This window comes from Lontra canadensis, unplaced genomic scaffold (genome assembly GCF_010015895.1).
Source record: "Lontra canadensis isolate GAN:19392208 unplaced genomic scaffold, GSC_riverotter_1.0 scaffold109, whole genome shotgun sequence".
Taxonomy (NCBI): Eukaryota; Metazoa; Chordata; class Mammalia; order Carnivora; family Mustelidae; genus Lontra; species Lontra canadensis.
Window position 1 is genome coordinate 4650718 of NW_022631103.1, and position 23446 is coordinate 4674163.

Genomic DNA, 23446 nt, shown 5'->3' on the forward strand with positions numbered 1-23446 from the left:
TCATGAACAAACTTATCCTTACTACATGGGAAGTACTCTGATCTTTTCTATTCTATTTTTATTTTAGGAAAAAATGTTGGTCTTGGTCTACTAAATTGATTTTATGTCCCATTAATAAACTGTTACCCACAGTTTGAAAAACTGTATCCTAATATCCCATCTCTCATATGCTCAAACTGTTCTGGGTCCTAGAGGAAAAAAAAAAAAAAGAAGAAGAAGATTACAACCGTCACTGCTTTGAATGGACAACAGTCTTTGGGGAAGATACATGAATAATGTGCAATCAGCACAGCAGTGGAGGCATATTAGGGCATCTCTAGAGGAGGAAAATAATCCTAATAATACTAAAGTCATCTTTAAAGGAAGTAGTTTCCTACAAGCATGGGGGAACATCTTAGAGGAGGTTGTATTTGAGCAGATGTCTTCAAGGCCATCTGGTGATTTGCCATATAGAGAAATTGGTGAACTACACAAGTGGTAAAGGGAAGAGCAGTCCTGATGGCAGAGGCATAAATAAGGACAGTGCAAAACAAAAAACCCCAAAAAACCCAAAAACCAAACCAAAACAAAACCCAAAAAACAACCATGTAATTTAGTGAGACCACCATGCAGGGTGGGTGGAGCTGAGGCTGGACAGAAGAAGGAGGCACATCAGAGGGCATGATATGCCAGACTAAGGAGTTTGAACATTAGCCACAGGGAAACAGAATACATTACTTACAAGGATGGAAGGCTGTAACCAGATTTCATGTAAGAATGTCAGTCTTTTCCTGGAACTCACCACAATGTCAATTGACCCATTGCCTCCCCTCTAGACTCTGAGTTTCCTGAGGGCAGGGACTTTGTTATATTGCTATGATGTGAACCCACCCGAATCCAACAGAAAAACTGAAGACGGTACCCGTTTTCAAGTCCATATCACTTCATGATTGTCCTAGCTTTTCATTCTACCATGCTATCTTCTAGCCTCGGCTAGGGGGCAGTATGCTCCAGGAGGTACCATTCTGTCCTGGCCCAGGGACACTCACTGACATGCTCTCACCTTGGATTTCTGGGTTGAGGGCCAAGTAAAGCAGACCCCAGCGCAGTGTTGTTGAAGTTGTCTCGGTTCCAGCGAAGAAGAGATCCAGGGTGCTATAGATGAGGTTTTCTTCATGGAAACTTGATGTAGCATTGTCCCTGTTCTAGAAAGCACAATGTTTATTGGTTTATTCAGTTGGTTCTTGGTTGCTACAATACACAGGGGCTTCACCCTAGGGTGAGAACATGGAAGAAAAGATCCCTCTTGGCCAGCTCAAGAGGTAGAGGCTTATTACACAATATCATTAGCATCCTCCTGCCCCAAGTGCTGGAAGCTTTTGTTGGCTTTGGTGGATGAAAATCAAGGTAACTTTTTCGTTTATGCCTATAACTTGGGAGAATCTATTAGTACAGTGGAAAGAGAAACAGTTTAATAGAAAGACAGGCCTGGATTCCAATATTAGCTATATCATTGTGAACTATCTGCATGACCTTGGGGCAAGTCACTTAATCTCTCTGCACCTCAGTTTCCTGTTTCAAAAAAGAGAAATGAAACACACATGCCCTTTAAGATGGCATTATGAATTATATGAGATATAAAGAGCACGTAACAAATACTCAACACATGCTTGTACTGATACCAGGAGAATAAATTGAATTCCTCTTATGTAAAACAATTCTCATATTTCCCTGTTAATCTCTTCCTTTCTAGGTGAAACCAAGAAAGGTTGATTCCATCAACCTCACAGCCCTCCAACATCTTTGTCACCTTCCCCTGGAAGCTTCAATTTGTCAACAGACCTCTCAATGTGTGGCCCCATACCTGCACAACATATAGAAAGGAAAGTCTCATCCTCTGTGGAGAGATCAGTGCTTCTACTAATGTTATCCAATACTGTGAAATAAAAGAGGAGGTGGATAGAAATCCACCAATCTATCAACCCCAAGAGGAGGTTCAACTAAGCTAATGAGTGAAAGATTACGACACTGATGCCTGGATGTTCGTTGACCACAGGGGTTACTGTGCTAAAGGCAGTCCCCCCAGTGTGGCTTTTCCCTGTGTCTTTCCTATAATATTGGAAAGTGGGTGGTAGGACGATCAGGGAGGAAGGCAAAAGTCCCACCTAAGCCCTGAGCTTGAACTCTGGCATCCAGTTTAGCTCTTCTTGTGTTCTGCGCTGGGGGCTGAGGGAAGGGGCAGTCAACTGGGCACAGGTCCAGCTAAAAATGAAAGAGTCCTTTGAAGCTTATTTGTTAGTTTTCCTTTTATATATAGCTCCTTCAGATATGGGCAAAGCGTGGAGAACAGAAGATGAACAGGCAGTATTTGAGCATCCCCAAGGCCTCAAGCCAAATATCGTTCAACCCCTATCTTTATTTCTACTTACCTTGTCAATCCTGAGTTAATGCTGCTCCTATACTCTATGAGAGGCTGCCTCTATATTGACTGCCCTGTGGTAAATTAAGTAATGACCCACAGAGGTGTCCATATCCTAATCTCTGAAACCTGTGGATGTTACCTTATATGGCAAAAGGGACTTTGTGGTTACGATTAAGATTTCTTTTTTTAAAGATTTTATTTATTCATTTGACAGAGAAAGAGAGATCACAAGTAGGCAGAGAGGGAGAAGCAGGCTTCCTGCTGAGAGGAGAGTCTGATGCAGGGCTCGATCCCAGGACCCTGAGATCATGACCTGAGCTGAAGACAGAGGCTTAATCCACTGAGCCACCCAGGCACCCCATAAGTTAAGATTCTTGATGTGGGACGATTATTATGGATAATTCAAAGTAATTGCAAGAGTCTTTATAAGAAGGAAGCAAGGGGGTCATAAAGAGAAGATATAAGAAGGATAGCAGAGAAGAGGCTACATACTGGCTTTGAAGATAGACAAAGTGGCTGTAAATCAAAGCAGCCTCTAGAAGGAAAAGTCAAGGAAAAAGATTCTTTCTTAGAGCCTCTGGAAGGAGCCAGCCCTGCCAACACCTTGATTCTAGCCCAGTGAAACTGCTTTCAGGTTTTTGACCTCCAGAACTGAAAGACAATAGATCTGCGTTGTTTAGAAACCCCAGGTTTATAGTAATTTGTTAGAGCAGCAATGGGAGACTAGTATACCCCCATTTGCTCTTTAAGAACAAAGAAACAAGTTTGGTTCCCTCACCTTTTCTATTTCCTTGAGGTAAGCGTCAATAAAATCTCTTGGTTCAGCAGGATTCCAGTCTCTCCTGTGGGTTTCAGTCATATGAGCAACGAACAATTTCAGTTTCTCCCAGTTGCTAAAGAGTGTTTGATGAGGTCCAGGAAGAAATTTCATAATCCATGGAAAGAGATTGTAGAGCTAATTGAGAAAAACAAAACACTCATAGAGACAATCTGATGCCCATTTTTCAAGACAAAATAATTGATAATCTCTTTCATTTATTTGCTCTTAAAACTTGGGTCACCTTAACTCTTCTCTCTCCTTCTCTTCTCACCTGCTGGCAAAGCATTTCAGCACTCCATCCAAAGTGTATCCACATCTCACTGCCCCAGCCATATTGTCCCCTAGTACAAATCACCAACATTTCTTACGTGGGTGCTGTGACAGCCTCCATCAGCTTCACTGATTCCATTCTTAACCCACTCCCAGTCTGTTTTTCACAGAACTGCCAGAGGAATCATTTCATAGTTCAGTCAGATCATTTTACTTCTTGGCTCTCAATCCTCAAGTGACTTTCTATGACCCAAATCATTCTCCTGACATAAGCTCTGCATGCACCAGCCAACTCCTCCTTGCCCGCCTCCCCAACACAACCGTCACCCCCTTTGCTATCAATCCCTGCCATCTTACTCTCTCTTACTCACTCCAGCGTAGCACCACTGGCCTCTATGATGACATCAAGGATGTTCTTGTTTGGGCCTTTGCATTTGCTATTCCTTCCAGCTAGAACACTCTTCCTCTGAAATCTGTAGAACTCCAGTCCTTCATTTCATGAAAGTGCTGCTCCAAATATCACCACCCTGGAGAGGTCTTAAAACCTGATGATCCTATAAGCACCCCTGCCACCCTCTCTCCATTCCCTTATCCTGTTTTATTCTCCTTCATGGTAATTATCACTAATATGTGTGTGTGTGTGTAAGATACATATATGTGTTTCATGTGTATGTATTTGCCTGCCCTGCTATGACATAAGCTCCATGTAGGTAAGACATTGTATTGAAAGAAAGCACTTTTAAAAATATTTTCTCTAATAATATCTGGTAGGAAGGAGCATGACAAAATGGAAAGTCACCTAGACTTAAAATGAGACAGATATAGGTCCATTAGCTCTGCTGCTTTTTAACTATAATATTTTGGTGGTAATGATGATGATGATGATGATGATACTATTTGTTACTCCTTAGTTTAGATAGCTGCCAGTGGGGCCCTGGAATTATTCTGGTGGTTGGATGACATGAGATCCATATAGCACCTAGCACAAAACCAGTGGACCACAATCTGGATTTGCTTACACACTCCCATGTCTGCTTGTATAACACCATGATGCGTCATTTCATCTTTAAAGGGTTTTTTCTTTTTTTTTTTTAATTAACTGAGATAAAGTTTATATTTGTCCATCAAGATGCCTGGCCTATTTTGAGACTCCAAGAAATACTTAATAACCTTACCCTCCTGCCCCTTCTTACCCTCTCGGGAATTACTTTTCCTTGGGGAACATCAGCTGGGTACCCATTGAACTCTTATGACTTTCTGTCTTAAGAGGACTGGAGAACATGGAATTATTGAACTGGGACTGCTGTGACTAGAAATGAGAACAAGGAATTCAAAATAGCTTTGACAATAATAATAGCTCACATTCGTTGCATACTTCAAATGTGTCAGGAATCACGCTAACTGCTTTATTGGTTTTGATGCGATGGGTCCATAAAGCTCCAGGCAAAGATGCTTGTCAGGAACAAATAAAAATAAATCCACTCTTAGATACTAGAGAGGTGGCCTTAACAGGGCCACTTTTCCCATAGAAATGTCTTCCAAATCCAGGAAAGTGGTTGAGAGACCAAGAAGCTGAGCAGTTTCTGACAGACTCACAGACCCAGAGGGACAAAATGGAGAGCAGGGTCCACCAAGGAAAGGGTGATGTTTGAACCCCAAAGGTCTATACCCTATGGAATGAGAAGACTGATAATGTCAAGTGTGGATGGGCAGGTAAGTAGTATAACTGCTTTTGAAACCTTTAGGCATCTTTTACGTCCAGGTATAAATTCAAGAGAAATGAGTGGGCATGTCCACATGAACAAGGGTACAAGAATGTTCATGGCAACTATCCATAACATCCCCAAACTGGAAACAACTCAAATGTTCATCAATAGAGAAGAGAGCAACAAACAGAGGCATATTCATACCATGAAATACTATTCAGAATTTTAAAAAGAAAAGAGCAACTGACACAGATAATCTGCAAACAATCTGCTAGGGGAGAAGCCAAGCACAGAAGAGTACTTCTGGGGCCAGCAGAGTGGCTGGGTTAGGGAGGGACATGGAGGGGCAGGACCCAAAGGCAGTGGCAATATCCTGCTTTTAGATAAAATAACATGGATGTATAGGCATATAACATAGACATTTTATTCTTTGCATGCATGTTAGAAATGTTCTTTGTATGTAGTCAATATCCAATAATATCAAAAAACACTAAAGTCGACAGATTTCAAATAAGTTTGAGTGGAAGTCAATTATAAAAGGTGATAACTTAAAAAAAATAAAAGGTGATAACTTTAGCTTAAACAAAAAGATGATATTTAATAGGAACCCATCTGTGTCTGACATCAGCTCCAGTATTCTTGTCCAAGATGCAGAAAGAGAACCCCTTACCTGGCATCTCATTGATGCCTCCAGACATGTGACCTCATCCAGCAACCTCAGCAATTCCTGAAACTGTTCATCCTCATACTCAAAGCGCTTCCCAAAGGTAATCGAGCAAATAATATTGGAAACTGCATTGTTCATCTTGAAGTGAGGGTTGAAAGGCTGTCCTGGAGGTGGAAGAACAGATGAATCCTTTGATTCGCTTGTTTCTGTTTTCTACTGAGAGTCTGCTCTCCATGACATTTAACATGCTGAGACCTGCCTGTGAGGCTCTGACCACAGCCCGCTACACAGGGTCTGACATACAGCGAGGACTCGGTCAATACCTGGGAAGTCATACTAATGACCAGAGTTTAAAATCAGTAATGTGTTTAATACCAGTCTTCTTGTGCGTAACCCTAGAGCTCCGTGAAGGCAGGTTCATGACTGGTTGTTCACTGTAATATTCTCAGTGCCTGGCATGGTGCTGTGCACAAGGTAGGTACTTAGGCACTTAGTAAGTATCTGTTCAGTGAGTGAATGAATGAGTCACAATCTCCTGCATCTGTCCTAGGAAACAACGCACCATTCTCTTCTTCTATTGCCTGGATGAGGTAATGGGCTTCCTCCTGAATGCGTTCCTCTAAGCTTTTTCTTCCTAGACCAAAGTTTCTTAGTGTCGCCAGGGTAAACCTTCTTTGCTCCTTCCATGTTTGACCATTGGACATGATCAATCCTGGAAAAAAAAAAAAAGCCAACATTATGATATTCTTACTCTATTATGTAAATATATGGCAAATGGTATGGGAATATGTATTGGTGGGAAGACGAAGGGCATTAAGCCACTTGAAAACTATTCAGGAAAATAATCCCAAAGTAGTAGATATAGTGGCTAGCCTCATTGCTGGTAGTGCAGAGACCTGAGTGTTTTTTACTGCATTATGTAAGTTAGCACTTCACAGAAACTTTATGAGATGGGTTTAACCCTTACTTTGCAGGGTCACAGTAACCAGCTAAAGAGGCATTCAAATTCAGGTCTGTTGGATTCCAAAGGCTATGCTTTGATTACTGGTCACATAAATATACTGAAATATTTGTTTTATGCTACATACTAAGAATGCACTCATGGATAAGATAAAATACACACTCATAAGGAGGCAAGGCTTTCCAAGACCGTCTTATCTAAACTGGACCTTGAAAAATAAGGAATGATTCAAGAAAGCAAGGAACAGTGACTATTCCATGCAGAAAGAATAGCACACGGAAAGGTAAAGGAAAAAAAATCTTGTTATATTCAAAAATTCATATGTTTTACAACACAGATAAGGCCACCCTCCTTTCTTTTCTTCACCTCCAGAGCATACTCCAACTCCTCTGAGTGCTGGACTTTGGCCTCCACAATCTGCATGAGATAGCCATCTTTGTCAAATCCAGGGAAACTTTTCAATCTTATCTTTCTTGACCTTTCAGCAGCAGGAGGCACTTTTCTCCTGAAGCCCTCTCTTCCAGTGGTGCTCAGGACAGCACACCCTCCAGATTTTCCTCCTTTCCGTATCCATTGCTAGCTCATCCTCTCCTATCAAATTTTGAAATGATGGAGTTCTTCAAGATAAGCTATAAAGCCTCTTCTCTTCTTCCCCAAAACCCCATGCCTGGGAAACCTCATCAACTCCTAAATTTTTAAATAGCATCTATTGATAGTGAATATTTATTTCTGTCCCTGAGCTCCAGACACATACACCACTGTTTGACTGGCTTTGCCTACCTAAAAGCCTTTCAAACTCAGCATATCCACGATTGGATTCATGATGTTCTCCATGCAACTCCACACCCAAGCTAAACATCTGTCCTACTCCAAATATTCCTCCTCTCTATTATCTACCCACTTGGTGTCTACCTCACCTCATTCAGCTTTCCATCTCCATTCAGGTCATCATATCTTATTGGATTTACCCCCCTGAATACCTTAAATTCGTGAATCTTCACTACTACTAACCTGGTCTAATCTACTCTATTGTCATTTATTGCCATCTCCCTAGTCTACACTGCAACCTTTTTTAACCTAAAATGCTACCACAGTCTCTTGCTCCCTGTCTGCCATTTTCTACAGGGCAAACTACATAAGATTTTAAAATGTACAACGTAAATGCGGTGATTCCTTCATCTACTTAAAACCATTCAAGAGTTTCCATTGTTATTAGCATAAAACCCAAAACACTTAACAAGAACTTGTGTGAACAACTCCTGGCCAAGCTCAAGAAGTCCATCTTCCTTCCGTTATCTCCATTTAATCCCTGCACTTGCCACACTGGCCACCTTTTACTTCCTCAAGTTCACTGTTGTTCTTCCCATCTCAAGAACTTTTTCTATTCTAGTCTATATGCCCGATTTCCTCTTCATTTTGTTAACTTGATTGTCATTTATCTACATTAGCTTCCCTTGAATCCAAGGACTAGGTTAGATGCCCCTAATAAATGCATCCTATACATATCTTAATAAGACTGATGCTTTAAGTTATGAGAGCTAATTGATGCGATCTTTCTGAATAGAATGTAAGTTACCTAAGGACACAGATTTTATCTGCACTACTCACTGTTGTGTTGGTAGTGCCTGTAGGTAGTGCCTGGTAGTGTTGGAAGATTATATCAAAAAGGAATTGGGAAGCAACTGAAAGAAATGGTGCTTTGGTAGAGTAATAGATTTGAGTTATCCATTTAGATTTTTAAATGTTTTGCATTTATTATTTTTTTAAATGAATTTTCTAAGAAATAATTACTGAAAGTAACTTAAGAAATAACACAAAAACTTGAATATATATAGCCAATAAAGAAACTGAATAAACATTTAATTTATTTTTTATTTTTGGGAGGTTTACAGAGATTTTATTCATTCATTCATTCACTCATTTATTATGTTCAGTTAGCCAACATACAGTAGTGTTTATATCTATTAATGACAATTTTAAGTATTCTTGCCAAAGTTTTCTAACACAGAATGGAAGGCTTAAGATGCCATAACAGCCCTAACAAGAAAGCACTGAACTAGAGGCAAGAAGAGGGACTTACATAAGCAGCAGAAGGAAGCAGATCTGCATCGATTTGCCTAGGGGAAGAGATGGGAGCAGGAAGCAGAAAGAGAGAACGAAAATGCATTGCCTCTTTCTCTGCCATCACCGAGTAATGCAATTACTTGTTCATCAGTGTTTCCAGAGTGCATGCAGGAGACACAGCTTCTTCTAAATTCCTGACAGAACCTGCCAGGTTCTCTAAGAACTGAATACTTGGTATTCAGTAGGGAATTGTGGGCATCCAGGATCCAGCTTTAATTTCCAAAATTTTATAATGGGCCTGCTCCATGAGAGTGTTGGAGAATTACAGTCACAGAGGCATCTTTAACAGATCATAAAATATCAAACACAGCCATCTTACATTGGTTAAGAAACTTACCATTGCTCTTGAAGATACGTCTTCGGACAGGAGTCACAGGGCGGTTCACAAAGATTTGGTTCTGGTCAACAAGGACTTCTTTGATCAAGGGCAATCCAGTTATGACAACTACAGGCAAGTCACCAAGCTGCATGCTAAAAATGTTTCCATATTTCTTCACAAACTGAAAAATAGTCACAACTGAATATGTACATGTCTGTGTGTCTGGGAATGGAGGGGGTTTGTGTAGCTGGGGAAGCTCTTGTATTGAGGAGAGTCTGTGTGTACCTTGGCATGATGGGAACATTTCTTCTCTGTTTCCCTTTCCCCTCCTCTCTACTATAGTTGGATTGAATTCACTACAGGATGTGGATGTTCTTTATAAATATTTATTCATATATTCAACCTACACAACATGAGTGAGCATCCACCACTCTCCCAAGAACAAGGCGTGAAGATGTAACTATAATAAAACAAACAGGGTCTCTAACCCAGGAGCATCTTAGCTTAGAGTTAAGTGAGGGGAGAGAATTCAGAACACGTAACAGGCCAAAGAAGGCTGATATTTTTAGTGTCAGTCTGGAGTTGCAATCATGGACTTTTTAGTAAATTATAAGTGTTGAAGTAGAAGACAATGTCCCTTTCCTCAACATGTGCTAGATGGCTGAAAATTCAAGTCTTAGCTGGGGCCACCTATGCAGAAAAGCACTCTAGTTCCTGACTAATGTGGGCACCTTAGCTTTATGGTTCATTAGCTGTGGGCTCTTGGGGAAGTTGTTTCACTTTTTTTTTTTTATTCTTTCGAGCTTCAGGTATAGAAAGGAAAAAACAAAACAAAACAAAGCAAAACAAAAAAACTCCCTCAAAGAGTTTGGTGAGGAAGAATGAAAGCAACTGTGTGAAAGGCACTTGGTTTTCTGGTACCTGGTGCACAGCTGCCTGAGTCTCTGAGGAATGACTGGGCTCATAGGAACAGAGGGGACGAGAGCACATGGGTGATGTGCTGGAGGAAGGCACACAGACACAGGGTGCCATGTGAGGCCCTTTTCACTGTTTGTTTTATTTAATCTTACAACCACCCTCTGGCATTAATGATCCTCCTTGTCTTTCAGAAAAGGAAAATGAGTCCTAGCCCAAGTAATGTCACCAAGGTAACAAAGCTGTTGGGTGGTAGAGAGAATTTGTCAGGCATTATATAAGATTTGCTTCTCAAGCCTGAGAAGCCACCAGACCCTTAGAGTTTAGTGGGAGAGAAAGAGAGGAGGGAGGAAGAGGGAGGGAGAAAGAGAACAGAAGAGTGTGTGGTGTGTCACAAGTACGCACAAATACGCAGGTATGTGCAAGTGAGCTGGATGAGAGTGAATGGCTACTAATCAAGGTATTTCCTGACTTGTTCCTTCAAGAGATGACTCTCAGTAGACCCTACCCCTGCCTCTCGTCTGCAACGGCTGTGGCTAGCTGCAGGCAGTGGTAGCAAACAGAAGGGTTCCATTTCCTGCTCGTGTCTGCAGCCCCTCCTTCCCAATCCCTATGCCCTCGTGCTCCCCTTTGCCACCCTCAGTGCCTCAGACCCCAGTGCCCTCCTCATCAGAGCAACTTCAATGGATTACACCAGTCTCATTCCACCACCCTGCTCCCACATTAAAAACCAAGCCTGAACTCAATGCCTCCCTTGTCCTTTTAGCCCAGAGTCTTCCAACAATCTTCGTCTCTAGCACAGTATGTCCTATCTTGCTGGAAAGGGTGGAGGCAAGATTTGCTTATAAATGCCAGGAATGGGTCCATGAACATCAAGCAAATGTGTTTTTTGTTTGTTGTTTCATCTTGCTGACTGCCTGGATGAACCTCTTAGGGCTTTATAAAAAGGATTTCTTGACTAATTTAGAATACCCAGAAAAGATGTTTTTGGAATGGATAAAATTCTCAGGTTAAGCTGAAGGACTTCTTTTTTTTTTTTTTTTAAGATTTTATTTATTTATTTGACAGATCACAAGCAGGCAGGGAGGCAGGCAGAGAGAGGAGGAAGCAGGCTCTCCACAGAGCAGAGAACCCAATGCAGGGCTCGATCCCAGGACGCTGGGATCATGACCTGAGCCGAAGGCAGAGGCTTTAACCCACTGAGCCACCCAGGCACCCCAAGCTGAAGGACTTCTAATGAATAATGTGCTTATACAGCCTAGAATCTCAGCTTGTACTGGGCCTGGACACAGTACCCCATTAGCATTTACTGAAATGAGCTCTTCCAGAGTTTCAGCTCTACCAGCTCTCTGCCCATGTATATTTCTAGTCCAAAAGAACTGGACCAGAAACTTTCACAGCATGGTCAACTGTGTAATCATAGGTCAAATGACCTCCCAGAACCCTCTTATCCACTATGGTGGTGTCTAAGAGTTCTCATGTGCACTGTGCCCACAATCTTGCTGATCACTTTACAGGAGGTAAATGGGTAACACACTGGGCACCTGAGAACACTGTAGTGTAGAGCATGCTGCCCAATATACAACAATCACCAAGTCACTACACAAATGAGAGAGCAAGAGAACAAAAGAGGTTAAAAATACAATGATTCAGGAGGCTAAAATAGGCTTAATATCAGAAAGGAAGATAGAAAAGAGAAAAGAATTCACACAGGAACTATAAAAGGTGAACGAAAGTAATAGGAGACAGGAAATTTAAGACAAATGGTCAAAATTCCAAATGTGGAATTACATTTACCTTACATAATAAGGTGGAACAAAATAAATTTTTAGAATGAAGAAAAATTAGAAGGGAGGGTTAGTGAGATAACAGCTTGAATCATGATACCCACGAGGCAGACAACTGGGAGAGATTCCACTTCTTCTAAGTTCTTAAACTCAAAACCCACAGAATAAAGACACAAAGAAAAAGGAAAAGAGTAAAAGTGTAGCAATTCTCATTTCCCAGGCAGGAGGAGAGAAGGTCTGCTCCTTCCAGATATGACCTGCCCTGAGCAGTGTGTGTGTGTGTGCGTGCACGCGTGTGTGCACGTGCACATGTGTGCACACATGCACATACCATTCTAATAGACAAAACAGTGCATGCTGTTTCTATATATTACTAAGGTTTAACACCTTTTCCCCAATATATGCATTATTTTTTAAAAAGATTGTTTATATCTTCTAACCATTTTTTAATTGGGAAGTTCAACTTTTTTACTCACTGATTGGTAGAAGCTCTAGTAAAAAGTTACAAATAGGAATATTTTTATTTTATTACATAGGAGTCTGGAGATATATATACCAAATCTTATAGAGGAGCTGCTCAGCATGTTTGGGTATGTGTGGGGGGCTGGGTTGGCAAAAGGAGGGGCAAGATTCTCTCCCTCTCACTAAATTGTATTCTTAAATATTTTCTTAATGTGTTTGTATTGCTTTTGTTTACTTATTTTTATTTTTTAAAGATTTTATTTATTTATTTGTCAGAGAGAGAGAGAGAGAGCATAAGCTGGGGGAGTGGCAGGGAGAGGGAGAAACAGGCTCCCGCTGAGCAAGGAGTTCCATGCAGTAGTCAATCCCAGGACTCTGGGATCATGACCTGAGCAGAAGGTGGAGGCTTAACCCACTGAACCACCTAGCCACCCCTGTATTGATTTTATAGTTCAGAAGTATTTCTATCTGATAAAGAAAAAGAATGAAAGAGAGAAAGAAAAGAAAAACAGACCTAAGGAAATAAGGAATAAAGCATCATTAATGATGGGTTCCTACTCTATTCTGAGTCACGGAATCCTTTGAAAATCTAGTGTTGATATCCAGGATCTATAAAGAACTCCTCAAACTCAACACACACAAAATAGACAATCATATAAAAAATGGGCAGAAGATATGAACAGACACTTCTCCAATGAAGACATACAAATGGCTATCAGACACATGAAAAAATGTTCATCATCACTAGCCATCAGGGAGATTCAAATTAAAACCACATTGAGATACCACCTTACACCAGTTAGAATGGCCAAAATTAGCAAGACAGGAAACAACATGTGTTGGAGAGGATGTGGAGAAAGGGGAACCCTCTTACGCTGTTGATGGGAATGTAAGTTGGTGCAGCCACTTTGGAGAACAGTGTGGAGATTCCTCAAGAAATTAAAAATAGAGCTTCCCTATGACCCTGCAATTGCACTACTGGGTATTTACCCCAAAGATACAGATGTAGTGAAAAGAAGGGCCATCTGTACCCCAATGTTTATAGCAGCAGTGGCCACGGTCGCCAAACTGTGGAAAGAACCAAGATGCCCTTCAACGGACGAATGGATAAGGAAGATGTGGTCCATATACACTATGGAGTATTATGCCTCCATCAGAAAGGATGAATACCCAACTTTTGTGGCAACATGGATGGGACTGGAAGAGATTATGCTGAGTGAAAAAAGTCAAGCAGAGAGAGTCAATTATCATATGGTTTCACTTATTTGTGGAGCATAACAAATAGCATGGAGGACAAGGGGAGATGGAGAGGAGAAGGGAGTTGAGGGAAATTGGAAGGGGAGGTGAACCATGAGAGACTATGGACTCTGAAAAACAACCTGAGGGTTTTGAAGGGGTAGGGGGTGGGAGGTTGGGGGAACTAGATGGTGGATATTAAAGAGGGCACAGATTGCATGGAGCACTGGGTGTGGTGCAAAAACAATGAATACTGTTATGCTGAAAAGAAATAAAAAATTAAAAAAAAAAAGAAAATCTAGTGTATGTCATGAATCTGCTCTTATATTAAAGAAGCTCCACAGTCTAAAGGAGCACACAGGATCAGTTCTTCTTTTTACTATTCTGTACAATAAGTCATTCAATGGGGGCAAGTTAGGAAACACATAGGGGGACCAGGCGCCAGGACAGGTTCCTGGGAAAAGTAAGGAGATAGAAGACAAGGCTCCTCGTTTGAGTAAAGAGATCAGGGACAGAGCTGGCAAGGCGATCTGAGCTAAATGGAGGAGGGCCTCCATGCCAGCTGAAATAGTTTGAGTCCTGTTTGTAACTGAAAGTCTGGAGATGTTTGAATAGGAGATACGATGGAAGTGAGTATTTAAGAGCTTGAATTGTGAAGTCCTACAAATGTTTGAATCCAATTGTGAGTTTCTGTGTGATTTAGGGGCAAGTTATCTGACTTTTCTGTGTCTCAGTTTCCAAATCCATAAAATGGAGGTTATGGCAGGATTAGCCATAATACTAATATCAATAATCAATTTCTGTATTGTTATTGATATATTTGGGAGCATATTTTAGCAAAGAGACTCTGGTAAGGTATTGACAAAGCAATGAAGGGGAAGAGGCCAAAGAGTGGGATAATGGAGCCCATCCAGTGAGGAGGCCAGAGAAAGTATGCCTGCTATGCAACACAGTGGATTTCCTTTAATTTCTTGCTATCAATTTTTTTAAAAAGGGAAGAGTGGTATAGCTACAGAAATAAGCATCAACTGCTAGGCACTCTGACAACAAACTGATATTCATGGGGTTATGCGATTTTTTTAACCATCCTAGAAAGCATTTTCAGTTTTCAGAGAAGGAGGCAAAGAGATTTAGCACATAGCTTGGGGGCATAAAGTTTGGGCTCTTTCTAACTCTTTCTTTAGTTTTCATCTTTAAATGAAAGGATGAAGATATTCTCCCTTCTTCTGAGTGATGGCACTCCCTAAGTATTAAGGAGCCACATGACTTCCCAATCAAGAATCACATTCCCCAGCTTCTCCAGGTGTAGACAATGGTACAGGAGTAGTGGTGATGGGGAACACATGTTCTCCTTCTGGGTCTCAGCCTTAAATGAAAGCTGCTTGCTCACCACCTTCCCTACTCCCCTTTATACAGAGCAGAACTCAGACACAAAGGTGCTGCAGGACCAGCACTACAACATAGGAGGAACTGGAGTTTTTGGATGACCTTCAGGTATAAAGCAGCCTCTCGCTCCTTGACTTCCTGCCTACATCTGAACTCATTTGCGGAAGAAAAGTATGTCTCCATCTTTTTTTACATTACTGCATTTTTAGGTTTCTGTTATAAACAGCTTAATGTGTATCTTAACTAATTCATTTATCCACCTTATCTACCATTCTCCCACCTTAGTCCTGTAAAGTTTTCTCTTATTTTGATAAATGCTCATCTAATAGGTCATATAGCTGTGATAGAGAAAGTTTAGAAAATAGGGGAAATAACACAAGAAAAGTTCCCATCATGCCATTTAAACAGGCTAGTTTCCTCACTGTACTGTTGCTATGTTTTAGCTCATGCCACTTCCTCGGGTTTAAAAAAAAATCTCCTGTCCCCTTAACTCCACATGGCCACTTGCCTGACGTGCATTTAAAGCTCAGCCCAATTTAACCCAACATTCTACAAGAGGTTGTCTCTAGGGCTTCCCACTCTCTGTGATCTCCTCTCCTGATACCTCATTTGGTTACCATGAGTCTACACCACACATTTCATCATACACTGTTTTGTGTTGTGGCTGTCCTATGGTAAACACTTCATAAATGTGTGTTGAACCAATGAATCCATTATCCTCTACCATGAAAAGTCAAGTGGTGCAAGTAGAGGATAGGTGTAAGAGTCAAGAAGCCTTTGATTCCGGAGATTCCTCCTTTTGCCATTATCTATGCTGAATAACTCAAGCAAAAGACTTTATTATTTTCAGCCAGTTTCCTCAATGGCAAAATGAACCCACCATAAGAGAATACCTGACTTGTGTATTTTTTGTGAAGATTAATGAAAATGAACATCTAAATCCTGCTACAAGACCCAGCAAATCATTGGGACTTAATGTTTCCAAATTTGGGGAATGTAAAATTCATTGTAACTGAATGAACCATTTGACTCCATTTATTTTACAACCAAAAATATAAAAAATGCATACCTATATGGAGTAAAATGTAACAGTCTGACTTGATGAGAAAACACCAGACCATGGATTAGATCCTAGCCTCAATTTCACTACAGTTTTATGACAGGTAAATCATTTACCCTTTCTAATCAGCTCTATCTTAATGGTAAAACAAGGGCAAAGATCAAATTTCCCTTTCAGACAAGATTGAGTAAAAGAATTTCCATTTTACTCCTACTAATCATTACTCTAATTAGCACAGGAAAAATAACTCCAAGAAAGTACTGTTTTCTCTAGCCAAAGTGACAGAAAAAGCTTGGCCAGATAAGACAGAAACTTTTTAACCTTTCTCCGTCCCTATTCTGGAGACAACAGCATGAAAAAAGGTGTGATTCTCCCCCACCCTAATGGGTGCTCCATGAGTGGAAAACATGGATGGGAACTTGTCTTTACCCAACCAATCTTTGTAGTAACGAGGTGATGCCCCTTACCTGCCCAGTCTGTGAGCTGAACTGTAAATTTCACCCCCGAACTGGAGGGGTTAAGAGGAAGAATTCTTATTTCTACCCTTCATCTACAGAAATAAGGAGATGTTCCTTCCCCATGGAGCATATATGGATAGATCTCTGACTTCCATCCTCCCTACTGTAAAGAAGAGGTTACCCTACCCAGGACTGGGGGAGGGGGTGGTCTTTTGTCCCCATTCTCATTCTCCCTAGCCTGTACTGATGAGAGTGTGGAGATGGAGTCCTCTGTGGGTGGATAACACATAAGAGGGGAAGATTAGAAGCACTGAAGAGGGCTTATAACTTAAATTGGCATTTGAGCCACAATCCACAAAAGTGAGCTTCTGACCATAAACAGGTTGACTCTCTACCAAAATGGAAGAATTTACATGTCCCAAGTCATATAAAACACATGTTTTATAGGACATATTCCAGAATTACTCACCTTACCAAGAGCCAAGAAAATCTCAGTTTGAATGATTTGATACCAATACTGAGATGACAGTGATGTTGGAATTATAGGAATAAAGATTTTAAATCAGCTATAATGTTTCAATAAACAATAACAAATATTCTTAAAAATTTAAAAATAATTGGGGGGCACTTCACTGGCTCAGTCTATTAAGCATCCGACTCTTGATTTCTGCTCGGTTCAGGATCTCAGAGCATGAGATTGAGCCCTCCATCAGGTTCCATGCTCAGCACAGAGTCTGCTTGGGATTCTCCCTCTTTCTCTTTCTCTCTCTCCCCTCCTCTTCTCTTCCTCTGCTTCTCCCTACCCTCATAATAAAAAATATTTTTTAATTAAAAAATCTTTAAAAAATAAAAAAATTAGGAAATCTTACCAAAGAAATAAAAAATATATATAAGAACCAAAGGGAAAAATTAAAACTTAAAAATACAATAACCCAAACAAAAACCTCAATAAAGCAACTCAACAGCAGAACAGAAATGACAAAAGAACCAGTGAAACTGAAGACAGATCAATAGACTGTATCTAACCCAAACAACACAGAGGAAATAGATTGAAAAGAACAAATCGGACCCTCCGGGACCTATGTTAGAATAACAAAAGATGTAACATTTGCACCATCACCATCCAAGAGTCCCAGAAAGAGAGGAAGAAGGCTGTGGAATTAAAAAAAAAAATATTTGAAGAAATAATGACTGAAAACTTCTTGAATTTGGTAAGAGATCAAACTACAGATCCAATAACCCAATAAACTCAAAGAAATCAACACCAGGACATACCATAATCTAATCTCTGAAAACTAATAGCAAAAAAACTGGGGCATCTGGGTGGCTCAGTCAGTTGAGTGTCCGACTCTTGGTTTCAGCCCACATCATGATCTCTTGGTCATGGTATCAAGCCCCAGGTTGGACTCTGCACTCAGCACAGATCTGCTTCAGATTCTCACTCTCTCTCACACAAAAGATATAACCTAATAAAATCTTTAAAAAAAATAAAAGCAAAAAAAATCTTGACATCACGCAGAGAAAAACAACTTATTACTTATGGGGAGGAGCAATTCAAATCACAGCAAATTTCTCATTTGAAATCACAGAGGCCTGAAAGAAGTGGTACAACATTTTTAAAATGTTGCATGAAAGAAATTGTCAATCTAGAATTCTACGTTAAGTGAAAATATACAGAAATGAAGGCGAAATAAAGGCATTTTTAGGTAAAGGAAAGTTAAGAGAAGTTTTTGCCAGCAGACCAGCTCTAGAAGGGCTAAAGAAAGTTCCTCATGTAAAAAGGAAATGATACTGGTAGAAAATTAGGAACTTTGGGAATGAAGGAAGAGCAACATAAAGGGTAAATTGGTAAATATAATAGACTATTCTCCTCTTGAATTAAAAAAAATGTGCTTAATAGTTAAAAGCAAGTTTATAATATTGTCTGATGTGGTTATCTATATATAGAAATAATATTCAAGATAATTATAAAGCAGGGAGAATGAAAGTACCTACTGGTTGTAAGGAATCGATATTATTACCACTTGATGTGGTAAAATGGTAATACTGTAGATTGTATTAAGCTACATGTGCCTCTTATAATCCTTAGGCAGACACTTAAACACAATCCAGAGATATACTAAAAAGCAGTATAAATAAATTAAAATGGAATTCTTAAAAAAAAGTTGAAGTGACCCACAGGAAGACAGAAAAGGAGTAATATGGGAATAAGAAACAGAGGGGAAAAATAGAAAATAAATAACAAAACGGCAGGCTTAAGTATTAACTTATCAACAGTTACATTAACTATTATTATCTAAATCCACTAATTAAAAGACAGAGATTGGGACACCTGGGTGGCTCAGTCAGTTATGCATCTGCCTTTAGTTCAGGTCATGATCCCAGGGTACTGAGATGGAGTCCCACATGGGGACTCGCTCATCGGGGAGTGTGCCTCTCCTTCTGCTTACTGCTCCTCCTGCTTGTTCTCTATCTCTCAAATAAGTAAATAAAATCTTAAAAAAAATAAAAGAGATTGGCGAATTAAAAAAAAAATGATCCACCTGTATACTGTCTCATTTCAAATACAATGATACAAATAGGTTAAAAGTGAAAGAATGTAGTACACACCATGCAGATAATCATCAAAGAGCTAGTGTGTCTGTATCATATCAGCTAAAGCCTAGGCAATGAAAATCACCAGGGATAAGGAGATATATTACATAATAACAAAAGAGTCAATTCACCAAGAAGATATATTAATTTTAACATGCACCTTCCAAATAATAGAGATGACAAATACAAAAAGGAAAAAAATACCAGAACTGAGTTGAGAAATAGACAAACGTGTAATTATAGTTGGAGACTTCAACATGCCTCTCCTTGTGATTGATAGAATCAATAGGTAAAAGGTCAGGGTATAGAAGGGCATAGAAAACCAAACAACAGGATCATTCGATGAGATCTAATTGATACATATAGAACACTCAGCCCAACAGTAGCAGAATACATACATTTTTTCCAAGCATGCATGGGACTGTATGCTGGGTCATAAAACAAACCTTAACAAATTTAAAAGACCTGAAATTATACAGGATATGTCCTTTACCATAGTGACATCAAACTGGAAATCATTAATAGAAAGCAGGAAAATTTTCAAATACTTGGAAATTAAACAACATATTTCTTTCTCTTTCCTGATTTTAAGTAATCTTTTCACCCAAACTCAGGCTCGAACTCACAACCCTGAGATCAAGAGTCACATACTCCACTGACTGAGCTGAGCCAGCCAGGTACCCTTAAGCAACATATTTCTTTCTTTCTTTCTTTTTTAAGATTTTATTTATTTATTTGAGAGAGAGAGAGAGAGAGAGAGAGAGTGAGAGAGCATGAGAGGGAGAAGCAGACTCCCCACGGAGCTGGGAGCCCAGTGTGGGACTCGATCCTGGGACTCCGGCATCATGACTTGAGTGGAAAGTAGTTGCTTAACCAACTGAGCCACCCAGTCGCCCAACGCATTTCTTAAACAAGGGTATAGGTTTAGGAGCCTAGCTTTAAAATTGTTACTAATCCTGTCACTTAGTGTTCCCAATTGGGTGTTTCTCCAAGAAATTGATAAAACCTTCTCCACCTGTACTTGAGTATAGAAGCATGTGTTTAAAGTGCCCTGGGTACGTCTAGGAAAAGGGGAACAAATATTTGTTGTGCACCTACTAAAAGCCATGTTTGATCACTGATCATTTTATTTAACCTTTACAGTCACCTACCACAGTGTTGTCACTCAGCTAGGTAGTGACAGATAACAGAAGTACCTAGCTGAGTGACAGGAAACCAGCTGAGGATTTTTGAGAGAGGGCTGGATGCTGGAGGGAATTTTAAGGAAATCAGAGAGGACAGAGTTAGGAAACCCTGGTGGGACATGATTATAAAAAGGTGGAAAGAGGCTGAGTTAAGAAGAGTTCCGGGGCGCCTGGGTGGCTCAGTGGGTTAAGCCTCTGCCTTAGTCCAGGTCATGATCCCAGGGTCCCTGGATCAAGCCCCACATGGAGCTCTCTGCTCAGCAGGGAGCCTGCTTCCTCCTCTCTGCCTGCCTCTCTGCCAACTTGTGATCTCTGTCAAATAAATAAATAAAATCTAAAAAAAAAAAAAAAAAAAAGAAGAGTTCAAAAAAAAAAAAAAAAAAAAAGAAGAGTTCCAAGTGGATCCCTAACTCTGGAAGGCAGTAAGTAGGAAGCACTAAGAAAATTTAAGCAGAGGGACACTTTAAAACAAATTACTTCAGTGAGCCCGGATAGCAGGGAGAGGAGATGGAAAGGGAGGGGTTAAGTTACTGACAAGTGGTGAGGATTTAGGGAGTCCTGTATCATTTTACACTCAGGAAATACAGCGGAGAAGGTAAGTACAGCTTTCCCAAACCCCCACCCCCACGACAAAAATATTTAAAAGGACAAAGTGATCATATTATAAACAGGATGTTGCAATAACACTTAACAAGATACACAACTAAATGGGCTAGAGACTGTAACATGTCTGGCCCCCTTAAATAGTAATCAGTGAATAATATTTCACTTCTAGAAAGGACAGGTGTAATCATACCAGTAGACAGTGAGGAAATCGAGGCTCAAAGCAGGATTTACCAAGGAACCTGCATTCGCTGCACAGCCACCCAGCCTCCCGCCCTCGATCCCCGGGATGGCCCCTGTCCTGCAAGTCAGGGTCCCGGCACAGCCCTGCACCTTCGCCCGCTCCTACCCGCTCAATCGTCAGGTGAGACTGCTCAAAGTCCAGATGGAAGAAGTTGCCCACGAAGGGCAGGGGTAGGGGACCTGGCGGGTAGTTCTTTGGGCGCCGTCTTTTGAGGAAATCAGCAAAGAACAGAAAGGCGACGGCACCCAGCAGGAGGGTGCGGAGGTGGAGCACCGCCCAGACAGTGGCCACCAGGGAGCCCACCGCCCCAAGCATAGCTCTCTCTTTCTCTGGCTCTACCGAGCTCTGAGCAGGCGACGTCCCCGCCGGTCCCCGCAGCTGAGCTTGCAGGACCGCCTGCCGGCCCCGCCCAACTCGCCCCGCCCAACTCGCCTCTCCCCACCCGCCCCCACTGTGCCCCGCCCCTGGCGCCCTCTCCGCCGCGGCCGGGTTGGGAGCTCCGTCCCAGCTGTTCGCCCCACCCGCCGCGTGCAGCGCCCAGTGAGCCTCCCTCTCCCCTCCTTCCTTCCCTGGACCCCAGACCCCACGTCAGCCAGGCTGCCCTCCAGAAGAGGTCTTGGAAAAGGCCAGGCTCGGAGCGTTGCTCTTTTCTGTTTATGAAGCTCGTCTCTGAGACCACGGAGCCTTTCCACATCTCTGAGAACACCACAAGCCTTTGAGCTCTGTGTTTTTCAATCACCCTGTCTCATCCCACAGTTGGAATCTTGCCACAGTAAACAGTGATGATATCAGCAGCACCCGGCATTTCTTGGGCGCCTTAACCAAATGCCAGGCAGCACACTCGCCTCTGTGCACGAATCACTTAATTTTGACAAAATCAGGCAGAAAATGCTCTTCTTAGCTCCATCTTACAGCTGAGGAAACTGAGACCTAAAGGTTATGTGGCAAATAGGTGGTGAATAAATAAATCTACGGGTCTGCAACACATCTGAGCAAGATACTGTATTTGTAACTTTTTGAAGATTGAAAAGCATTCATTACATCAAGGGTTGCTTGGGTGGCTCTGTCGGTTAAACCACCCACTCTTGATTTGCCCACAGGTCCTGATCTCAGCGCTGGGTGTAGAGCCTGCCTGATTCTGTCCCTCCCTCTTCCTCTGCCCCTGCCCTCAAACAAACAAACATACATATAAATAAATAAATGTATATACACACATATGTATATAAATAAATGTATAAATGTATAAATATATTAATAAATTAAATTTTAATTTAAAAAAGCATTACATCAAAGCCCCCAGCCCTGAGCCTAGTCTTTAACAGGTGCTTAATTAACACTGTAAGAAGGTATCTTCCTCCTTCTCCTTTTTGGTTTGCCATATGCGATTCCTCCTCTGAAGCCCCAAGACAGTGTTAGAGCCCCAGCTTCCAACCTTCCTTGCCATCCTGTGTCTCCCCATCTGTGAGGGACTTAAATCATGAAGCACAGTTTTGAAGTGCAATAGCACACACGTATAGTCTTAACATACAGATAAACAGTTGCATAAAATAAAATAGAACAGAACAGAATTGAAGTCTCTTTTCTGTCTTTCCAAAATCAGGACCTCTTCTCACAGACTATATAAATGAAGTGTTGGACTACCTGAAAGCCACAAAAATTGATGTTTAGTTGTATTTATAATAAGCTGATTTAAACTTCCATGAGAAGAAAAGTTAGGACTGCTTATTCAAAAACAACAATGAAACCTCACCTTCTAATTTGCTTCTCATTAGTTTCTTCCAAAGCAAAGTCTAAAGTCTATGATTGACATTGTTTTCCTATAATGAATACTTTCAGGGCATTGTGTAGCATGTGGAAAGTATAAGGGAAAAGGAAGACATTTTTTAACTTTAAGAACTTATTACTATTAATATAACCTTTCCTAGCTGAATATTGTTCCCTTCTTGTTCCATTAAGTCAAAATACAAACCAGTACAGGTATTTGGTTCCTAATGTTTTAAAATGTAACATAACTTGTTAAAAGTATTTTGCATAAGTTGTGTATACTTCAGGTTCAAGTTAATGGCTTTGATTTTGTTCTAAAGAATAGTGAATAGCACAAACATTATTAATATCCTTAGTTATAACCACACGAGATAATTATTGGTATTGGCATTCAGTGCCACTTTGTGATTTTCTTCTGTGTTCTGTCTTGTACTAACAAATCTTCAAAATCATTGATTTGCTCTTAAAAAAAAAAGAAAAGGAA

The 23446-nt window shown here is 40.8% G+C and overlaps 1 protein-coding gene across 1 annotated transcript in view; it reads right to left on the reverse strand.

Annotated features, from left to right (window-relative positions):
• LOC116856384 (cytochrome P450 2J2) overlaps nucleotides 1-21556 on the reverse strand; it is a 36349-nt gene extending 14793 nt beyond the window's left edge. The window contains exons 1-6 of the mRNA XM_032839742.1: nucleotides 21304-21556; nucleotides 9287-9449; nucleotides 6427-6576; nucleotides 5868-6028; nucleotides 3180-3356; nucleotides 1043-1184 (exon numbers count right to left, since the gene is read on the reverse strand). Coding sequence (XP_032695633.1) covers nucleotides 1043-1184; nucleotides 3180-3356; nucleotides 5868-6028; nucleotides 6427-6576; nucleotides 9287-9449; nucleotides 21304-21513 — 1003 coding nt within the window. The 5' untranslated portion in view covers nucleotides 21514-21556. The remainder of the gene's footprint in view (nucleotides 1-1042; nucleotides 1185-3179; nucleotides 3357-5867; nucleotides 6029-6426; nucleotides 6577-9286; nucleotides 9450-21303) is intronic.
• Between the last annotated feature and the right edge of the window lie 1890 nt (nucleotides 21557-23446).